We start from the raw sequence: 21983 nt of genomic DNA, 5'->3' as shown, positions 1-21983 counted from the left end.
ATGAAGGGCCCATTCCTCAGCCTGGAATGAAGTCTATTTTCAAGATGGGATCTTCTTACGGAACACACATCGTTCTCTTCCCATGTTCTATGCTTCAGTCACAATTAGTATAATCTACCTTTTTTGATATCTGGGCCTTTCCTGAGAATCTTTTCCCCGGAATCCCCAAACTCCCATTCCCAGCTCCGCCCATTGCATCTCCACCTTTCCCTCCCTTACTGAGATGAGATGTCGTCACACTCTGAGGCTTCATTTGTGGCATGTGCACATAAAGATACACATATGTGTACTTGTGCGTTCCCTGTAGGCTCCTTGAGTCTCTGGGATGGGCGCTTTGGCCTAGCAGATGCATGGTGTGCAAATGCCAACTACATGTGCCCAGGGCCAACATCTCACCGCTTCGGAGCCATCACATCCTTGCTTTCCCTACTCTTCTAATTCAGGGACTGGCAATAAATTTGGCATAGAAAGAATGACCCTGTTCCCTAACCCTTACTGATTATGTATTTTGTTGGAGGCAAAAGCAAATTTCCAACATTCAGGTCAACGGCAATTTAGAATTATTTCTGCCAGTTGGAAAAGAAAATATTTTCTTTTGAAATGACATTTTTTTTTTTAACTTGAGAAAATTTGAAAGCTATAGCCTTCCAAGGTAACAGGATACCTAACACACACACACACACACACACACACACACACACACACACACACACTTCCTCCCTCCCAGCCTGGCATTATACAGCTCAATCCTGTCAGGCTAATCTAATCTTTTGTGACAGAGCAGCAGATCTGGTAGATCAAGGGGAAAAACAATAGTTGGAATTTATCTTTGCTGGCTTCAAAACTTTTGATTCCTGGGTCCCACTCAATATAATTATCACTAAATCGGTTGAAAGGTTAGAGAAAGGGAGAGTGCCAGTATGAGCTGGGGGTGGTGCTCAGAGGTGGTGCTCCTTAGGGGGTCAGCCTTGAGTCCAGCGGTCCTGAACATTCACATGAATGGACCGGATGACAAAAAAGAGAACATATTCAAAGTCAGCATTCATGTTAAGGGGTGGGGTTAGGTGTAGATAAATAACTAGCCAGAAAAGCAGCCTTGGCAATTACATAGTGATCAACACAAACAGGCAGACTTGCCTAGAAATTTCATGTTTAGAAACAACACCACACACCATCAGCAATGTAGCATTCATAAGAATGTGATACACAAGGCCGGGCGTGGTGGCTCATGCCTATAATCCCAGCACTTTGGGAGGCCGAGGCGGGTGGATCACGAGGTCAAGAGATCGAGACCAGCCTGGTCAACATGGTGAAACCCTGTCTCTACTAAAAATACAAAAAATTAGCTGGGCATGGTGGCGTGCGCCTGTAATCCCAGCTACTCAGGAGGCTAAGGCAGGAGAATTGCTTGAACCCAGGAGGTGGAGGCTGCGGTGAGCGGAGATCGCGCCATTGCACTCCGGCCTGGGTAACAAGAGCGAAACTCTGACTCAAAAAAAAAAAAGAATTTGATACTGGGAGGAAGCAATGCAACTTGTAGGAATTCCATAGTGCTAAACCTGCATTAACTGTATCCCTTTCCAAACTCCACAGCTAAAGATGGGAGGCAGAATTTGGACAACATTCAAGAGCCATAGAATTGACTGAACTGGGCTGGGACATGGGAATGAAAGACTTCTACAAAAAACTTAAATGAATTAGGTTTATTGAACTTGGAGATGGACACCCTTATAAGGGCAATAACAAACAGAAATAGAAATAGGTTTAAGTTACAACACACAAGAATAAAATTCAATGTGAAGAAGACTTTTCCTCAATTTTAGGTGGGTAAGTGGGTTGTTACATTCTAGCAGATTTCTCTAGGAGGGTCTGGTGTGCTCCAGGCTGTCTGGGAGGCAGACCTGGATAACCTCTGAGTATATCTGTCCCCACCTGGCATTGTTGAGACTACTTCAGAGTACTTATTTAGGTCCATGATTAACAATTACGAGGCAACCAGTTCCTCCGTTGTTGTATAGGCCACAAGGTTTGGTTATTTTTTATAAAGAGAAGTGGAAACATACAACAGAGCTCTTCCTCAAGCCCTGCACCGGGAACATTAGCACACACTAGGACCTTTCCTATCTGTAGACACTGCAGATTCCATCATCTATGGTGCAGCCAAACTAAAACACAGGTCATGGGGTTGTTTCCCCACTTTTGGTACAAACAAGCCCTTAATCAAGTATGTAATCTAGGGTTGGTAACATTGGCTATTTGAGTGCAGGCACCCTAGGCTGTTAACGTCTGTTTCCCAAAACTATTCCATTCCAACATTTTTCTTTACCTAAGGTAGAATATGACCTTTGAAGAGAACACAATTTTCCTGACAACACTGCTGATAACTAAGAATCACACAGTTCCAGGTAAGTTAATTCTTTAAATTTAATCAGTCATTTATAAAACTCCCCAATTAGTAAAAGTTGGCTTATTTTAATAGCCTTAAACATTGGCCACTATTTAAACAAGACATTCTAAAAAAAAAAGCAATCACATAATAGTTTATAGTAATTTACAAGTGGATGGTATACATTTAGATACAGAGGTAGAAGTTCACTTTTACAATGTTTCACTAATACACATATACCAAATTCAAGGCACAAAATAGTTTGCTTTACAAAAAAATACTGTAAAAATGTCATTTGCTGTTCTACAATGTGAATAAACCTTTCAAAAGAATCTTTACACCCTTCCATACATATGCCATAGAATCAGATTTCTCCCTCTCACTAATCAGAGTTGGCACAAAAATGGGGACTTTTTAATGTAGAAGTTCCCATTTTTAAAAACTGTTTCTTTGCAGAGCTGCTATGTATTCTAGATAAGAGTCCATCCAAAGAAATGAAACACAGCAACTTCCTGAGGAAAGGGCACTTTCTGTATGCAGCAAAATTCATAGGTAGAAAATATATGATCTTTTTGGATAATTAGGTCTCCAGACACTTAATGAAGTATTTCAGAGATAAAATTAAAAATTAAAGGTTGGGCACAGTGGCTCACACCTGTAATCTCAAACACTTAGGGAGGCCGAGGTGGGTAGATCACGAGGTCAAGAGATGGAGATCATCTTGGCCAACATGCTGAAACCCCGTCTCTCCTAAAAATACAACAATTAGCTGGGCATGGTGGCATGCGCCTGTAGTCCCAGCTACTAGGGAGGCTGAGGCAGGAGAATTGCTTGAACCCAGGAGGTGGAGGTTGTAGTGAAGCTGAGATCTCACCACTGCACTCCAGCCTAGGTAACAGAGCAAGACTCCATTTCAAAACAAAAAAAATTCAGCTAATACTTTAGCCATTGTGACTTTAAGAAAGAGACTTGGTCACTTTTACTGTAATACTCAGACATCATTTACTTCAATTGATAGAGATTTCAAAATTCCTTTTCAAAGGAGCTGAACATACAAACACCATTAAAAAGCCACCTAGGCCTTGCAAAACGGAAACTTAGAAAACATGAGAAAATACAGCACTATCAGTCTTTGAAATTGCAAAGATGTCAACTGGCTAGAGTTTAATGACAAGAATGAATAAACTCTATGGGAATTCTGAAAAATCACACTCATGAAACATACAGTCTAGTTATCATTTCTAGACTTCCTGCTGATTAAAAAAATAACGGTAACCTGAAGATGTCACACAGAGCTTCTCTAAAGATTTGACTGGTTTTGGGCTTCTGCCTAAAAGGACCCTGTTGGCAACAACCTAAGCTCACTTGTACTGATCACATTTTCCAAGTACTCTAGTCAGTTAATTTACACTTTTATTTTTTTTTAAAGTTGATTTTAAAAAGAAACAACAAGTTTAGAATCCATAAAATGTCAGTAATGCTGATGTGCATTGGACTGAAACGTCTTGATCATCTTCTGATAGAAGTAAATTTATTCCATACAAAAAGATTCTTAGATCCCGTTTTTTGCTTCATTATTGTTTGTGGCTTGCTTTCTTTGAGCAATAAAGGGGTACATACACTTGTCCGCTCCTAGGAACCGATACATGCACACAACTGCTTCAAATGGGAGGATGCTGAAAAAGGAAAGTCACAGCTGTTAGCAAACTTGAAGTCTCAAGTTAATTAAGATATTGGGCAGGCGTGGAGAGACCCGGTCAGTGAGGGAACCCCTCCCAGTTACCTCTTCATGAAGGTCACGATGTACATGAGGCGGGGGGTGCAGATCATAGGCTGGTCGGTGAGGATGGCCTTCATGGCCTGCTTCACACAGTAATCGGGCTTCAGAGGTGGCAGAAAAGGCTCAATTTCTTTCCTGAAAGTTATTTATTCAAAAACAAAATGACGAATTAACACAATAGAAAAGACTGGAAATACATATCAAAACATTAACAGTGATGTTATCCGAGTGATGGGATTTTGGGTACATTTTGTTTTTTTCATAGTGCTTTTCTGTATTTTCCAAATTTTCCTACTATGAACACATTTTATTGGCACAGCCTGGAAAACAAGTTGGGGGAAAAAAAAGCAAAATGGATCTGCTTTTCCATAAGATGAGAAAGTCATGTTTTTAAGATGCCTTAAAATGTACTTAAAATTATTTTCCTATGTTTTGCTTTCAACAGAAAGAGGAGAGGGTGTTTGGCACAGCAAACACTAACCCTAAGCCAGATGCCAAGCTTTTAGTATTAGGTGTAGTCAAAATGAGGGTGTAAGCTTTCAGAGTGAAAGGAAGGCCAGCTATCCACTTTCCAGGATGCCTGAAGAGGGAAAGCTAAGGTATATTCTCTAGGGGCATGTAGAAATGAAATGAAGGGCATACAGACAGACATCCTATTTTTAGTTTAATTCACTGGGTTACATGTTGAAACGATGGTGTGCAATTTATTCCTTTCATTCTTCATTTTGCCACCATAGCTTTGGATCCCTGCACCTGCTGCTACGCTACGCTGGAGGAAACAGAGCTCTGCAAGACCCTCAGCAACTGCTTCCCAAGTACATATGAGGAAAACCAAACCAAACCACTAACACACACATGTGCACACAAACACACGTGTGGGATAAGAGGCAGAGCCAGAGTCCATTTCCCACTTCAGTCTTGGAGTCAGCCTGACTTTGGAGGGATTCAAATTACCTCCCACCTATTTTGCTGCTTGTTCAGTTTAGTATGTGTTAAGAATGGCCCCCAACCAACAGGGAACTGGTTTGGTTATCTTCCTTTGCCTTTCAAATTCACCCAAGCAAAGATTTCAAAGTAAGCATGTCTTCACAAGTATCCTCTTAATGATTCACGGTTTTGTTTATTCTGCCGAGCTCAAGTCAGGTGTAACTTGACATTTATATTCCCACATGCTTCCTTTCTCTCTCTGTGGGTATTTTATTTCATTTTTCAGTATATCTAAATGGTTCTTCTCATTCTGCCAGAGAGAATCTAGTTATATACGCTTGCTGCAAAAAGGAGGTTTCCAAATCTGGAGTGTAATATTCAATGGTCTTTTCAGAAGAAAGGCACGTTACTCTCTGTGACAGTGACATTGTTTCATATCTAGACTCAAGTCCGTGAAGAAATTTTCTTCTGGAATCCTTATTTACCAATACCAATATTAAATAAACAAAATAACTCCAAAAGATGAGCTTCTAAGGAAAAGACTAGGTACTTATGTTTTCTTCTTACAGAGAAGCCATTTCCTATCTGATGCTTCCAGATTAATTTCTGCAAATTGATATCAGTGTGGCACCAGTCTCTCCCTTGCAAATCTTATACACCAATTTTACAAACTTTACAAATCTTGACCAGTGAAAGCCACAGATTGCCAAATGATAGTAAGGCTATGTTTGAAAGTCCAATTCCACATATTCTCCCAATATTATTCTTTTTATTAGTAATGACGTAGGTTCTCACTGACCTGATTCGGCAGCCTCTGAACATGCCAGTGTCTACAAGATAAGGGCAAACCAAGGTTGTTTTAATTCCATCCTTTTCAGCAGCCTTTAGTTCATGGCTCAGGGATTCATGAAAACCCACAACTCCAAATTTACTGGCACAGTAATCCTGAGTTAGAGAGGGGAGAAAGCAGAAATACTAAGTATATGCCCCTAACCCCAACCAAACTGAAGCTTCCCTGGTCCTATTACTGTGGTTAAATGTATAATACATAGGGTTACAGGTGACTACACAAAGACAAGAAAATCATTTTAAAAGACAGATACCTGGCTGGGTGCGGTGGCTCACGCCTGTAATCCCAGCACTTTGGAAGGCTGAGGGGGCTGGATCACTTGAGGTCAGGAGTTCGAGACCAGCCTGGCCAAAATGGTGAAACCCCGCCTCTACTAAATATACAAAAATTAGCCGGGCATGGTGGGCACATGCCTGCAGTCCCAGCTACACAGAAGGCTGAGGCAGGAGAATCGCTTGAACCTGGGAGGCTGGGGTTGCAGTGAGCCGAGATCACACCACTGCACTCCAGCCTAGGCGAGAGTGAGACTCTATCTCAAAAAAAAAAAAAAAAAAAAGACAGATACCTGATGTGGTTCAGTGCAGAAATAATATTTTCAAAGCAACTGCAGAAACAGATGAATACTTTTTGCCACATCAACTAAGTATCATATTACTTTGGGGAAGTTAAGGATTCTATGAAAGCTAATGACCTGAAGTTAAAATGGAGAGAGGTTCACTTTGAAGTGTCTGGAAAATTTACAAATGGTCTCCTGTTCAGTAAAGAAGAAAGAAAAACCAGTTTGTTTAAATTAATGCAAGAAGAACAAAGGCAAATCTAGCTTAGGCTATAAATTGTTATGATTTGACTTTCTTTTTACGGTGAAGTTAAAATGAAAATGATAACCATGCCTTGTAATCTTAAACTAGAACTTAACTTAAGGGCACACAATATAGAAAAAAATCTCTTTGTCCATGGCCCAACTTTAGAAATGAATCCCTTGATATAGCTGCTATTTAAATAATGTATCCTTTTGCATATTTGCATGGAGTGATGTTTCAGTTTTACAGGCATGCACAGGACAAACAGGATAGAACAATATACATAAACATGCTTTATAATTTGAATATGGTGAAGAACAAGGTTTGATGAAACCCAGTTCTATAATTCTACAAACTTATAATGCAGGATACCTGACCACCTCATCTGATAGGCTAATTAATACAAGATAGCTCAATTTTGGCAAGGTGACCACAACTGAATGTGAACCTCTGGCCTCATTCTTCTGTTCCCTGCAGCCTTCCACGGTTCCATTCTTGGCCCTGTGCCTTCCGCCATCGTCAAGCGAAGCTGCTAATGAAAACCGGCACACTGAGGGCTGGCCCATCTACTTCTCTTGTTGCTGCTGCTTTGTCAAACTACTGTAAGAGATTTTATTGCAGACGATGTAGAAGTCCATTCCCTTTTTGTGTTTTGTTTTAGAGACAGGGTCTTGCTCTGTCTCCCAGGCTGGAATGCAGTGGTGCCATCATAGCTCACTGCAGTCTTGAACACCTGGGCTCAGGTGATTCTCCCACCTCAGCCTCCCAAGTAACTAGGACTACCGGTGTGCACCACCACAACTGGCTTAGAATTCCATTCTAGTGGCTGGCCCTGGCTTCCTCTGGAAAATCCTACATGTGGCACACACGCAGAGCACCTTAGTGCAGCTTTCATGAATGGAGGGGCAGCAAGTGCTCTTATCACAGGATAAACAGATTGAATGAAAGCAATGCTACATATCTGACAAACCTCAACTCCGGCAGTACTGAACAATCCCAAGGAACTTGCAACTGTCACAATATGACCATGATTAATCTCCAGCATCGTAGGAAGAAAAGCCTTAGTGGTCTGAAACAAAGTAAGATTCAAGTTTTAGAACTGATGTCATGAATTTCACCTAAAACACAATCCAGGATCACAAAACAAATTTTTAGCCACATGATGCCACATTTCCCAATTCCTTTAAAGATATTTTACATTTATCAAAAAGAAGATCTTTTAAGTGTCTGGCTAACTTGGCAAGGTCTCATTGGCATGGCAGGCCTATTGTAAGTTGTGACCAACAAGACTGTAACATAAGAGCTTTGAGGGACAGTGTCTGGAAAGGAAGAGAGCTATTAGCAGAAGGTTCTTAATCACCTTTCAAGTACAGTTATCTACTAATTTAAAGTACTCCCAGGCCAGAGATTTGTTTCTTCTCATGACACTTCGGTGCAGCTATCTCATGGTTTGTGAAGGACCACAGCCTGCTACAAACAGGTGCCTTGTATTAATGTGTGCCTTATGGTGATGTCTACTTAGTAATAGACCTGTCAATGAAGAGATACTCCAGCAACGTGCTCTAGGGTCCTAAGGCTTATTACCAAAGTGTACTAGCAGGAGACAAAGTATTTTAGGATGTAAAAAACAGAGTAAATTATAGAACTATTTTTGTGAAAAACATATCCTAATACTAACTGTGCACTGACAAGAACGCGTGTCATTCTGAACAGTCACACTCCAATATGGGTTTCACTGCAGGGACTCTGCCATAGATGCAGGTGACTGGCCACACAGGGAGGCAGAGAGTGTGGCACAAAATCAGAGGTGGCACTGATTTCTTATTCATTAAACTCTTTTCTCTCTAGCTCGCTTGCCTACAAAATGCAAGGCTGTATCAAAAAAAAATTACTTCAAATTGCTTACGATGATCTATTAACTACTCTACCAGGCTCCCAACAGTTTTATAACCTGCTTCTTAAAAGAAAGCAGCAAAGAGCAATCTGTCTACTGCTGAGTTATCTCCTACTGCCAGCACAGCTTCCCATGATTTATGAAGTTAAAAAAACCCACACAACCAAACACTATAGAGCAGGCTTAAAGAAGAGCTGCATTCCCGTCTCATAGGATTTGCTGGCTAAGGTATCACTGAGTTTTTGCATGAATCTAATTTGGGTTTGTAGTTTTTTTTGGCGGGGGAGGGAAGTGGAGAGACAGGGTTTTGCAGTGTTGCCCAGGTTGGAGTGCAATGGCGTAATTATAGCTCACTACAGCCTTGAACACCTGGGCTCAAGTGATCCTTCTGCCTCAGCCTCCCGAGTAGCTGGGACTACATGTGCATGTCACCATGCCTAAAAAATTTAAAAAATTTTAATTTTTTTTAGAGAAGAGGGTCTCACTATGTTGCCCAGGACAGTCTTGAACTCCTGGGTTCAAGTGATCCTCCCATCTCGGCCTCCTAAAGTGCTGGGATTACAGGCATGAGCTACTCCCCTTGCCCCTATCTAATTTGTTATAATTTTTGTGTGTAAAGATTGAAAACACAAATTCCATTGATTCTGATGTTTTTCTGTGCTCTCATCAATTATTCATACAGGTGCCATGTGAATCTTTTGTGAAGTATGCCGAGGTCTTTCCCAGACACTATGTAGCACCCCACCTCAACTCACGCCGTCTGAGTTTCCCCACCAGTACCCATGAAATGCTTATTCTCACTGTGTCTTTTGACGTATGAACTCTTCTGATTATCTACCCCAAATCCTTCCTATGTAAATCAAAGAGTAATATTCACCACGTATTTATATAGTCTGTCATACTTTTCAAAGTGCTTCATGTCTCTGGAGTCTCCTAATAATTCTTTATTGAAGGTAGTTAGGGTGTTAAGCCTTTATCTAATATTATTCTAGGCCAGCCTCACTTTGTCTATATTTCTCTAAAATGTTTAGTCAGTGGTTAGTGCCATTCACCTTGACACATGATTATATGTTTTATGGTATTTTGATTTTGATTGCCTTATACTTATTTGTCTGACTGTCCTAGACTAAGTTGGAAGACCCAGATCAGTCTTCCAAGTACTAAGGGAGAATTACTTTGCTACACTGAGACAGGCACTGTGGAGGAGAGCTAGTGATACGGTTTGGATATCTCATCTCAATTGTAATCCGCAATGTTGGAGGTATGGCCTGGTGGGAGGTGACTGGATCACAGGAGTGATCTTTCATGTATGGTTCAGCAACATGTCCTGGTGCTGTTCTAGTGATAATGAGTGGGTTCTTGAGAGATCGGATTGTTTACATCTGTGTAGGCCCCATCCCCTCGCTTCCTCCTGTTTCGTGTGCTGCTGCACCCCCTCTGCCTTCCAACGTGATTGAAAGCTCCCTGAGGCTTCCCCAGAAATGGAGCAGAAACCTCTATGCCTCCTGTACAGCCCCAGAACCCTGAGCCAATTAAACCTCTTTTCTTTATAAACTACCTAGTCTCACGTATTTCTGTATGGCAGTAGGAGAACAGACTAATACAACAAATGAACACACTTCTCATTACTGCATTGCCCTAGTACACTGCTGAGGAAGAGAGACACATGTTTCAGCTTGACTGTATTTCTTTGTAGTAGTAAAAACAGAAAGAGTAATTATGACAGTAATTATTATTTTGATCTGTTACCAAAAAAGTAAAAAACTGGCACTTCAGGTTATTATGGGTTCAACTTTAGGCTCTGTAAGTTACACATGGGTATTATATCACAGAATTGAAATAAAGTAACATCACAATGGAGTTTATGTTCCAATCTAAACTAGAAAATAGCTGCGCACAGTGGCTCACACTTGTAATCCCCAAGCTTTGGGGGAGGCTAAGGTGGGAGGATCACTTGAGTCCAGGAGTTCAAGACCCGTCTAGGAAACATGGTGAAACCTGCCTCTACAAAAAGATCCAAAAAAATGAGCTGAGCATGGTGATGTGTGCCTGTAGTATCAACTATTTGGGAGCCTGTGGTGGACAGACTGCTTGAGCCTGGGAGGTTGAGGCTGCAGTAAGCCGTGATTATGTTATTGCACTCTAGCCTAGGTGACAGAGCAAGACCCTGGCTCAAAAAACTAGAAAACATATCCTTAAGTAATCAAGCCTCTATGTCTTTTTAAAAATATCTAGTTATGATTAATTGTTCCTAGATTAGCTAAAAAGTATAAAACATACTCTTTCTTGGAGTATATTTGAATTCAAGTTGCTAAAAAACAAACAACAAAGCATATTCTTGACATTAACCAGAGAGCATTTTTAAGTACTGAAAATTTGCCTAGTCTTGGAAGACAGTGAAAAATTTAACATAAAGGGTCTTAGTTATCTTTCTGTTTAAAAGTTAAAGTATAAGGACTCAATATTAAATCCTAAGAAATTACATCCAATATCAAATTCCCTACTGGGATGTCTCATGGAAAAACAAAACAAAACAAACAAACAAACAAAAAATATATCAAATTCCTATTAGAACCTGCCACTTGGTTACCTGACAAATCTGAATCACTCGCTCACATGTCCACTCTAACTCGAGCCAGTGGCTGGCTCTGACTAGAAACTCAGACACCACAGCAGGTTGGCTCTCATGACTTCCTTGTATTCACGTGCTCTGGTCTTGCCTGCAGGTGTTAAATGACTAATCCAGATCCCCAGCACCACATCAAGGTAGGTGACAGAAGATTAACAAGTTCCTAATTGTTCTTTAAGTGTAATTTGTTGCAAGGTTCTGAAACTGATTAATGTTCCTTCCCCTTTTTGCCCTGAAATGAATTGGTGGTATTAACTTATATAGAATAGTTCCAGTTTGTCCATAAGGAGGGTACCTTGGCTGCATATTCCAAAAAATGTGATTTGGGGAAACACTTCCCGCTGTGGGACCCCCGTGGGACCCTCCCCCCGCCCCCCACCCTTGTTTGAAGAGGAGTTAAGTTACTGCTTTAAAGGAAAAGGAAACAAAAAAAGGGCGAGAGGGAGAGACAGAGAGAGAGGAGGCAGGTAGGGAGAGGAAGGGAGAAAGAGAAACAATCCAGGTACGGCTATGTGAATAAAATCTTTTCCAATTGTGGGCTATCAACATTTGGGGAAATATGTTCCAACTTTAAAGACTAAAGTATGACACAGGTTAGCTGGTTGTAATATGAAGCTTTCTTTTGAGAGGGAGATTATTTGTTTTGTTTTGTTTTGTAAGCACAGGTGGGTCAATATTCAGCTTAAAACGTGATTTCTTTGCCTAATCAAGGACAAATTTGGCCTTCTGTATAAACTAAATCTAATGTATCTTTGCATTTCCTATATTTTCAGACAAAGACCCATATTCTTTATTTGAAAGGCTCGCCAATTACAGGCAACACTGCAATTACTGTAACAACAACTCACAACATCAACAACCACCAAAGAGCTGTGGAGGGAACTGAGAGACTGAGAAAGCTATCCAGGGCAGCTAATCAGAGATCCCAGAGAGCTTGTTTCCAAAGCTGGTGTCAAATGTTTATTCAGCTCTGCTCTGCTCTGCTTTGGGCAAAGGCAGAGGCTTGGGGTGGGAGCACCCACCTGAGGACCACTTGGGTTTCTTTTAAGCCTGTGCTCAGGTTCCTGCTGGAGCCCAGTACACGTGACTGAGCACGAAGGCTGTTAATCATTTCCTTTGCTGCCTGAATAGAGGCGAGCAATTACTCCAAACTCCTGCCTTATGTCTGGGGCGCATTATTAAACAAACTTTGATCAACATGAATTCTATTTCATACTTTGCAAGAAAAATGCTATAGTTGGGTGACTAGAAAGCATCACATTTTCAGGAATTTTCCCAAGTAACCTGACTAGTTTTCTTTTCTAATTACTCTTGCCCTCAACAGTCTGGTAGATGACATTTGAGATAGCACAGCATATTCTGTCCTTGACACTGCTTGACAGCACAAAGAAATCTGGCACTTTGCAATGAATTATTAATGTGCACAAATATTGTAGCATGTATGAGGTAGAGACCAGCAAAAGGTGAAGTGCTAGTTGCCATGACACCAGTCAGTTCAAGCAAAGGTTCATAATCTTTAACTTTGTCTCAAAGAGTCGTCAGAAGAACATAAAGGGCAAATCTGAAACACACACCCAAATGGCTTAGGTATAAATTCGTGCCTGTGAGGCATGGGCAGATCTCAGAGGGCAGCATGGATAATTCGCTGACCAGCAGGACTGCTGTGTTACATCAACTATAATGATGGCCTGTGTAGCTCAGGAGTTATCACCTAGTAAAGGGGTCGCTAAAGGCAGTACATGTGATCAGTCTCCAGACCGAGCTGGTGCCCGTGCTGGTTGGCAAGATTTCCTAGATGCTAAATGTAAGTCAGAGAATTGCACTCTATTCCTGTGTCCTCTTGACTGCCTAAACATAGAATATTTAATATTAAATATTAAATTAAATTAAATTAATATTAAATATAGAAATAAATCAAGCTCTTTATCAGGAAAATATGGTTGACTCTTGATCTAGGAGGTCTCAAAGTCAGTAACCAATATGTGAACCAGGACGTTTACAGAATTTCGAGTTGGAAGGGCCTAGGGATTTTCTTATTTGCAAAAGAGAAAACTTTCAATAACTGACTTTGGTTATTAAAAGTGGAGCTAGAACTTTGATTACCATGATTACTTTGATCACGAGATTCCAATACCATAATCTGCCACCAGCTGACAGGATTGCTGTATGATTAAAAAGAGAAAAAGAAAAAAAGGAAGGACATTCAAATGGACACTGACATTCCTATGAAACATGCCTATCAAATCTAATATCTCCTTAGCTCCTCAGGGTTCCTCTTCAAAGCACTGGGCACTTTGAAAGATAACTGTAAAGGTCACATTTGTAATATAAGCAAGAACTTCTTAAACAGACATGTAAGTAACTGCACATAGACATGACATGTCGTAGCTCGAGAAATCTTTTAAAGTAAAGTTTACGCCAAATTAACTTCCAACAGCTCCAACTCTCCAGACCATTCTTGGTACTCTTAATGACAGACTGTGCAGCCCAGAGCCTGCAGCTGCAGTGTCAGGACAAATTAGCCTAAAGTGAAACAAAAGTCAATGAGAAGAAATGTGGTATCCGGCAAGGTCTGACTTTTGAAAGTCTGAGATTGATGACATTTTAAAGGTGTAGGTGAAACAGAATGTGTTTTCCATATTTGTAAGCAATTCTAGGTTCCCGAGCACTAAGAGGAAAACAAAGTTAATTTCTCACAGTAGGAGAAGGCCTCATTATTTTTGTGCACATACGTGACTGTCCTGTGATCAATTCAAGAAAAGGCATCTTTTAAAAGAATCATTTTGAAGTGTTTATCTCTTATTTGCAATGCAAGGAGAGTAGACATTCATTTCCAAAGAGGACCATAAATCATCTAACGCTGGGAAAAAGATCACCACCACCAGCACAGTACAGTTTTCTCATGTATGCTTAAGGATTTTCAGAATCCCCAAATAACAGCATGATATAAACTTTGAGTGAAAAAGAACACCATCAAGACTCCACTGAACAAAGAACGTCTGTCCGGAAATGCTCATGGCACCCTTCACATGGTTGGACAACTCTCCTCTGCTGTTCCACCCCTTCTGCCTGTGTGGCTGCCAGAGTTAACTTATCTTTATCAGAATCACAAAGGAACACTCTCCGCTATTTACAAGGCTAAAATGACATCTGGTGGTGCTCTTCTCTGAGAACTCAGTCACTGTTCCTGGAAAATGATTCAAAAGCACAAACTTTTACAGGGCAACTGTAGGAGTATTCTCGTGCATGTGTGTTTAGTACTAACTGCTGATGTTGCTCAAATGATACACTAATCCCTGTAGCCTCACAATTTATTGTCCTGTGATCAATTAAAAAAAAAAGGCATCTTTTAAAAGAACACTTTTAAGTGTTAATATCCTAACATTCAAGAAAGAGTAGACATTCAGTTCCAAAGAGGACCATAAATCCTAAAAGGCCTGAAGGTGCTTAAAACATAGTGAACTTGGCCGGGCGCAGTGGCTCACGCCTGTAATCCTAGCACTCTGGGAGGCCGAGGTGGGTGGATCACCTGAGATTGGGAGTTCAAGACCAGCCTGACCAACACGTTGAAACCCCATCTTTAAAAAAAATAAAAATAAAATAAAATAAACATAGTGAACTGTGCTAAAGTTAATAGGATAAATCATTAATATGTTCAAAAAATATAAAATGGTGACATACTACCAGCTCACCTGAGCAAGGAAAATATGGCTAAACTACCTCTAAAAGTATCTACTTAGTAAGTATGCTGACCAAACTTTAGACATTTTACTTTGACTGTCGAAAGTATTATTTGAAAAAAAAAAATCATTATAAAATCATATCTTTAATTAGGAAGTAAAACCTAAATCTGTATTTGCTAGCAATACCAACTTTAAATATTCTAGTTGCAGCTGACAACAGAAATTCTAACATGCATGTGTGTTGCATAACAGCCTCTTTTTCCTACTTGGGTCTGTTTGTAGAGACAGAAAGGTCCCCTGACCAATTGTGCAATAGAGCCCCAAGATACTTAAGCCTGGAACTACTCTCTCAGACTTAACAAAATGTTCATCTTTTAATTTCTATCAGATTGAGACAAAACATTCACTCTTCAGATAACAGAGAGACTAAAGAACATGCCATAATGGTCAAATTTGTGCCAGTGTTAAATCTATCCTTTTAAAAACATTTATTATTGTGAGGCCACAGGGATTAGTGTAACATTTGAACAGCATCAGCAGTTAGTACTTAGCACACATGCACAAGAATACTCCTACAGTTGCCCTGCAACCAAGAAGCTAATAAAGAGCCAGGCTTTTCAAATGAACACCTCAATGATGACACCATTAGTTATTCAGCAAAAATAAACGCTTCATTAACTTGTCTTCCCCCGGTTAAAGGACAGGATGAATTTACCTCAAAGCAGCAACTCAGATATCAACATTTCCCTACATTTTACAGCTCACTATGCAGAAATACCAGAAATAAGGTGACTTAAAACTCCATTTGTCTGGGAAATACACTGGCCTTTGGAATCCAGAAACCCACTTGGTCCAGACTGCCAATTACCTAACCTTCCTTTTGTTACTTGAACTCTCTGAATCTTGACTGAACTCATTTGTGAGACAAAAGAGGAGATCTCCAAAGTTTTTTCATCTCAAATATATTACAATTTATAGTCAACGATAATTTTTCCAATTCCTACCAGACACCCAAAATACTGAAGTCATGCTGAGTTATTTGCCTGAGACTCTCGTAAATGACTCAATAAGGAATCAACTCCATTAGTGCAGTGGCCAGCATTGAGTGATCAGCAAAAATATCTCATTAAGTATTTCTATGATGCCATGGCTGTGCCTTTTAACATAATGTAACTTGAATGTATGCCTCTTATCTACTAAAAAAATTACAAATTATTTGTGTGAAACAATCATCCTTTTCTGTGTTTCATTTGAGTCCATGGAGGCTCAATGTGTTAAACAATGAATGCCGAACACTGTTTCTGAAATGCTGTTTTCCCTGATCTTTCCCCTGCCGGGCCATAGATAATCAAACAAGTGTTCAATGATCTCCTTCAGGCTCAGGCTCCTCCCCCTATTTAATAACTCTTTATGGAATAATGAAAATAACCCACAGAATTGCAGCCAAATAGCTTGCCAAACAACAGGCTGTCAAAAATCCCTTTGCTTTGCCCCAGACTCAAATTGCATCTCAGAAATTGTAATAAAGACAGATATTCCAAAGGGCAGAGGCTTCGGTTCTGCTCTAGTGACCAGTAACTACTTCCATGATGCATAAACACATGCATGTGAGCTTAGCCACTGCTCAGGCCATCTGCAGTGGCAGACTTCTTAGCTCCTGTTCCAACAGCACAGCTCTCAATGTCCCCATGATCATCAACCCCTGTAATTCCTAAGTGTAAATAGTTCAAATTCTTCCCTGCTTTCTAGTTTGCTTACTGTGAAGTCTTTAAAAAAATTAAAATGTTTACCTAAACGAAGGGTAAGTATATTCAAGAGATTACACCTGAAAACTTATTCTGTTTTTAAACATGCACTGTTACAACTTAGAATTTACTCAATATATATGAGGGTCTATGAGGTACCAATATTGGGATAGGTATTGTTGAAAAACAAAAATAAACCTTTGTGAACCTCCTTTAAAGGATTTTAAAGATTGCAGACAGTAACATTCCTGTAAATCAGTGGTTTGCTACATTAGAATCACCTGGGGAGCTTTTTCTCCTGGTGTTCAGGACACATCCCAGACCAATTATACCAGAATGGGGAGACTCAGGCGTCAGGAGGCAACATCCCTCAGGTGGTTCCCATTTGTAGCTGAGTTTGGGAACCAGTGTTCTAGAACAGCATTTCTCAATCTCTGCACCATGACATTTGGGGATGGGTAATTTGAAGCCATAGGGTTGCCCTATGCATGGAAGGATGTTTAAGCAGCATCCCTGACCTCTCTCCACTAGATGCCAGTAGCTGCTCCAATAGTCTGACAAGAAAAATGTCTCCAGATGTTACCAATGTCCCCTGGGGGCAAAATCACCCAGAGGAGAACCACTCACTAGAAAGAACACGCACATTAGCAAAGTAAGTCCCATATACTCCAGTGATGATTTTCCCTTAAGTTTTCATTCTCATATTGTAATGACATTTTCCTAGGTTTGGGGTAGATTCTGAGCTGGAAATTGGAAAAAAAATAAAAGCCAGTAACTTAAATATGGGCACAAAACATCAACACTTTTAGTTTCTATACTTCAATAGTTTCTATACTTCAAACTACCAATCCACCATGAAATAAAGAAGTACCTTTAACAGACCATAATACTGATCCCACAAGTCTCATATAGTCCAGCTACCTCACAGAGGAACAATACTGAAATGTAATAGAAGATCACACCAATCACTTACCAATCACAACTCTGGTTAAACTTCCTAAAATATTATACTAAATTATGAGAACTGAAAAAAGAAAACTCTCTTTTAATTACAACAAACGTAAGTGAGACACCATTCCTTCCATTATCTAGCAATGTCACACAGTTCTTCACTGGCTGGACCTGACTTTCTGCTGTGGTGCTTAGGGCTGTGAAAACTCCACCCTGGGCACAGCAACTAAGAGGAAGCATGAGCTAAAGGGCACCTGGACTTTTCCTTTCAGACACTGGACCTGAATCCAAATTTAAAAAATAAACCTAGATCAGAGTGGGCCCCAGAGTGCACCATCTGACATCTTCCTAGGTACAAGATTCCTAAAGGGCTGGTTAGCTCAGGAAAGAAAAAATAAGTGTGTGTGGGTTGGGGAGAGATGGAATATTGAAAAAGTGGGAAAAGTAGTTCCTCTTCAGACTTTGATGCACACGCACATAGGAATCACCTGGGCTGTGAATCAAATGCAGACTCGGATTCAGTAGTTAGGTGGTGCTGCTGTGGCTACTCGGGACCCCAAGCAGAGAACAAGGTTCTAGAGTGAGCCTAGCAATCTATCTGCTCCCAACCTCACGTGGCTTCAGATCAACTCTCCTAAGAGTTCAGCGAAACAGGCAGAATAATTTATCCTCTTTCTGTTCCCAGTGCCCCCTACCGCTAGCATTTATCAGGTAAAGCTAATTCAAATCAACATCAAGAGCACCTAGTGCTTTGTATGGATGACCATGGGACTTTATGGACTATGTCTATTTGCCTTGGATCCATTTCTAACACTAGCAAGCCACCCAATTCCATTAGAACAAAGGTTCGCAAAGAAGAAACCTAAAAGACTTCAAATCCTTCCCCCGACTCCACAGAGGCTTTGAAGGCTTAAGCTTTCAAGACAGGGACTGTAGACCCCATCAGCCTTGGCACTTACCTCATTGACTTTCCAACTTTACCTTGGACAAGTGAACCATAGAGGCTTTTTTAATACTCTGGTAAGCCTGTGAGAAAACCCCATTTTGGGAAAAATTACCCCTTTATAAATCACAAGCTTGGACCATACGTTTGGACACTTTATCAGCGGCCCAAACTGCACAATTTTGAAAATCCATGATTAACATTTCAAAAGCAAAGCTTATGAAGCTATCTGGAATTCTGATCCCATAAGATTATTATATAACAGAATAAAGGTTTTACATTTTGTTAGGAGATAAGCTAACAAAATGAACTAAACTAAAACCACGCTTAACTGATATTTTGGTACCAATTATTCATAGAACTTTGTTCAGCCAGTCTTTGAAGAAGAGCCCTTTCCATTCGTGACTTTTTTGTGTACAGTTTGTCAATGCTGATAGGCAAACTAGAAAGAGAAGGAAGGAAGCCGGTGACCAAGAATGCACTACACTATTCTCAAAGAAAGAACTCCCTCCAATACAAGCTATGGAAAACTACAGAGAAGGCCCAGAAACATACAAGTTGGGCTTTGGTAATACAATTCTAGTGTGGTATTGGTTCTTCAGGCTTGAATTTTACATGCTTGTCTAATCTACAGAACAAGTTTTCTGGGAATATTAAGCTAGGGTTAATCAGTTATTGCTAAACTAACCATGCTAATAAAAAAAATCAACATTTGAAGATTAATTCTTACATTATACCACGGGGCAAAACCCGTAAGTGACTCATAAGAAAATCTACCTACTGTACCAGGAGCTTTGAACTTGTAGCCCACAGCTAAGTATTTGTACAGGCTCTAACCTGAAAGCCTAGGCTGAAGGTCTGGGTCCTAGCTGCTTCTTTCCCTGGCAGTGACCTTAGGGACATTCCTTTACCTCTCTGGGGTTGTTTCTTAATTCAGAGTTGCTGTGAGGCTCAAACAAGAGAAGTATTTATGAAAAGGCTTTGTAAATATAAGTGCTATATAAAACCTCAGTAAATGTACATAAGGCTCATCGAGCATATATTTAGAAATTATTTTTGTTATAAGTGCTATCAATTTTTGGTTAGGTTGTTTCCTCAAGTTCCTGCAGGTCCTGGTTCCTACTATGTATGGCTCCCAGTCCTCCCTGCCCTCCACACAGAGCCAGACCATACTTCCGGTCAAAACACAGTATCTGACCTAAGAAAAGAAGTCTCAAAAAACATTGCTAAGCAGTTGCTTCAGCCGCTTAGTTCCTTTCATCCCAAGTCCTAGATGATGCTGGAAAACAACATCAAAACTTTCCAACACCACGTCTTTTCTAATCCTTCTTATTTAGTCCTGTTTTACTACAGGCAGAAAATGTTATAAATAAAAATTGTAACAGTTGAAGAGTCCAGCAAATGTAATAAAAATAATACAACATAAAATCATTTAAAAATAATTTGTTACAAAAAAAAAGAAAAAATAATAATTTGTTATACCTTATGCTTCTCTTTCCCAAGAGACTGTAGAACTAGCCCATGTAAAAAACCCTTAAGAAATCAGTAGGGGGCAGTATGTTAATTACAACTGGCAGGTGGGAAAATTCAGGCTTTGAATTTTAAGTTTCACTTGTCCTCAAAATACCCATGTGTTTATATAAGTTACACTTATGTTTTTTTGAGCACTATTGTTTAGGATAACACTAAGAGGCTGAACCATGTTAATATTCAAAAATTCCAGTACTAAGCTATTTGAAGGTAAGGCAAGAAATTCACATTTTATGCAAGCAGCATGTAAGAAACACTTGTGGTTTTTCTCCAAACCAAAAAACACAATGTTAACGCCACTGCTACTTTTCACACATCTTTGTGTGATCTTTGAAAGTTTCACAGACCAAGTAATGTTTTGTTTCCAAATGTGAATTCATTGTTAAGTGGCTTGTCATTGTAAGGGGCTAATTTGACAGCACTCAAGGTTGCGGCAGTAATTGCCCTTACTTGTTAAATATTCTAGCAGCATTTGCTGCAGTGCTGAAAGTTTTATGATGATTATAAGAGGATATTCATTTTTTCTCCCGTGGCTCACTTCATTTTAGTTTCAGAGCATTTAGGAAAATGGTCCCTGACAGGTGTGAACTTGAATTTTAAGAGAATTGACAAATAAAGTAAAAAAGAAGAAAAAAATTCAAGAATGAAATACACTGGGGAAGCTCTTAAAATAAAAAACGTTAGCATTCCTTCAGACCAGACGAAAAGGTGTCTGTCCCCTCGAATCCCCTTCAGTGTGAGATGGCATAGACCTGTGTAAACCCAGGGATGCAGGTGGCTGAAACTGGCCAGCCAGCTAATGTCAAGGCAAATGTGACTGAATCCCGAGGCTGTGCTCTGCCAGCCTAGGATCTGAACAATGGTATCTTCCCAGAATGATAATTCATGATACAGGGAAGTTTCCAAAGGACACCTATTATGGGGACCAGCTGTATGCTTTAGAAAGAATCAGAATTCTGAGTTATTTTCCAATTATGTCTATATGGGGTCTCAGCCTAAAGGAGCTTCTAGGTCAGTGATAGAATCTAGACATGTTAGTTCTTTGAATAGCTAACTACCATACTAGCTTCTGATAAGAAAGATTAACACATTTTAATCTGATCTCTGGAGTTACAGGCTCAAAACATTGGACTTAACCCATTCAGCTGAGGCAGGAAATAGTTCTCTATTTCTTAAGGACTATTAGATTTTGTCATACTCCAACGATTAGTTACAAAAGGCCCTTTCTCTCCAGAAAACACTGGTTCTATGTGCAGGAAATAAGATACAAATCCACCCTGCCACTACACCCCCTAGTGGAACTTCAGCATAGTACAAGTTTGGGGGTCCAAAAACATCCTGGGTATTTTGGACTTTCCCAGGTCCAGTGACGGTAGCTGCACCATAGTCACGTCTTCTACTTATTACTGAGCATACAAAAACAAGCAAACATACCATGTCATCTGTACATTTATCCACATAGGTAGATCTCTGGGTTAGACACATGCAAATAGACTACTTATCATAATTGAAACAGGCTTAATTTTAGTTTCTGAAAGAATTAAAGCAGAAATTGTAGATGAATTTGCTATTAATATTTCTCAACTCAAGAAAAAACTTAAATGTAAAGGAGTTTCCTACTTAAAATTCTTCTAACTCTCAAGTGAGGCTATTAAATTTTCTGATTGTCATGGCTTAGATACATTCAAGTTACTAAAACCGATTCACCGGCTGGGCGCGGTGGCTCACGCCTGTAATCCCAGCACTTTGGGAGGCCGAGGCGGGTGGATCACGAGGTCAAGAGATCGAGACCATCCTGGTCAACATGGTGAAACCCCGTCTCTACTAAAAATATAAAAAATTAGCTGGGCATAGTGGCGCGTGCC

General features: G+C 40.1%; 1 protein-coding gene across 1 annotated transcript in view; it reads right to left on the bottom strand.

Moving 5' to 3' along the window:
* Positions 1–1688: 1688 nt before the first annotated feature.
* Positions 1689–21983, bottom strand: part of RDH10 (retinol dehydrogenase 10) — a 30430-nt gene continuing 10135 nt past the window's right edge. Inside the window, exons 3-6 of the mRNA XM_012463775.3 lie at positions 7714–7812; positions 5893–6038; positions 4170–4301; positions 1689–4062 (exon numbers count right to left, since the gene is read on the bottom strand). Coding sequence (XP_012319198.1) covers positions 3939–4062; positions 4170–4301; positions 5893–6038; positions 7714–7812 — 501 coding nt within the window. The 3' untranslated portion in view covers positions 1689–3938. The remainder of the gene's footprint in view (positions 4063–4169; positions 4302–5892; positions 6039–7713; positions 7813–21983) is intronic.

This window comes from Aotus nancymaae, unplaced genomic scaffold (assembly GCF_030222135.1).
Source record: "Aotus nancymaae isolate 86718 unplaced genomic scaffold, 86718_ANA_hifiasm-v0.15.2.pri h1tg000036l, whole genome shotgun sequence".
Lineage (NCBI taxonomy): Eukaryota > Metazoa > Chordata > Mammalia > Primates > Aotidae > Aotus > Aotus nancymaae.
This window is presented reverse-complemented; position numbering and strand designations above follow the sequence as displayed.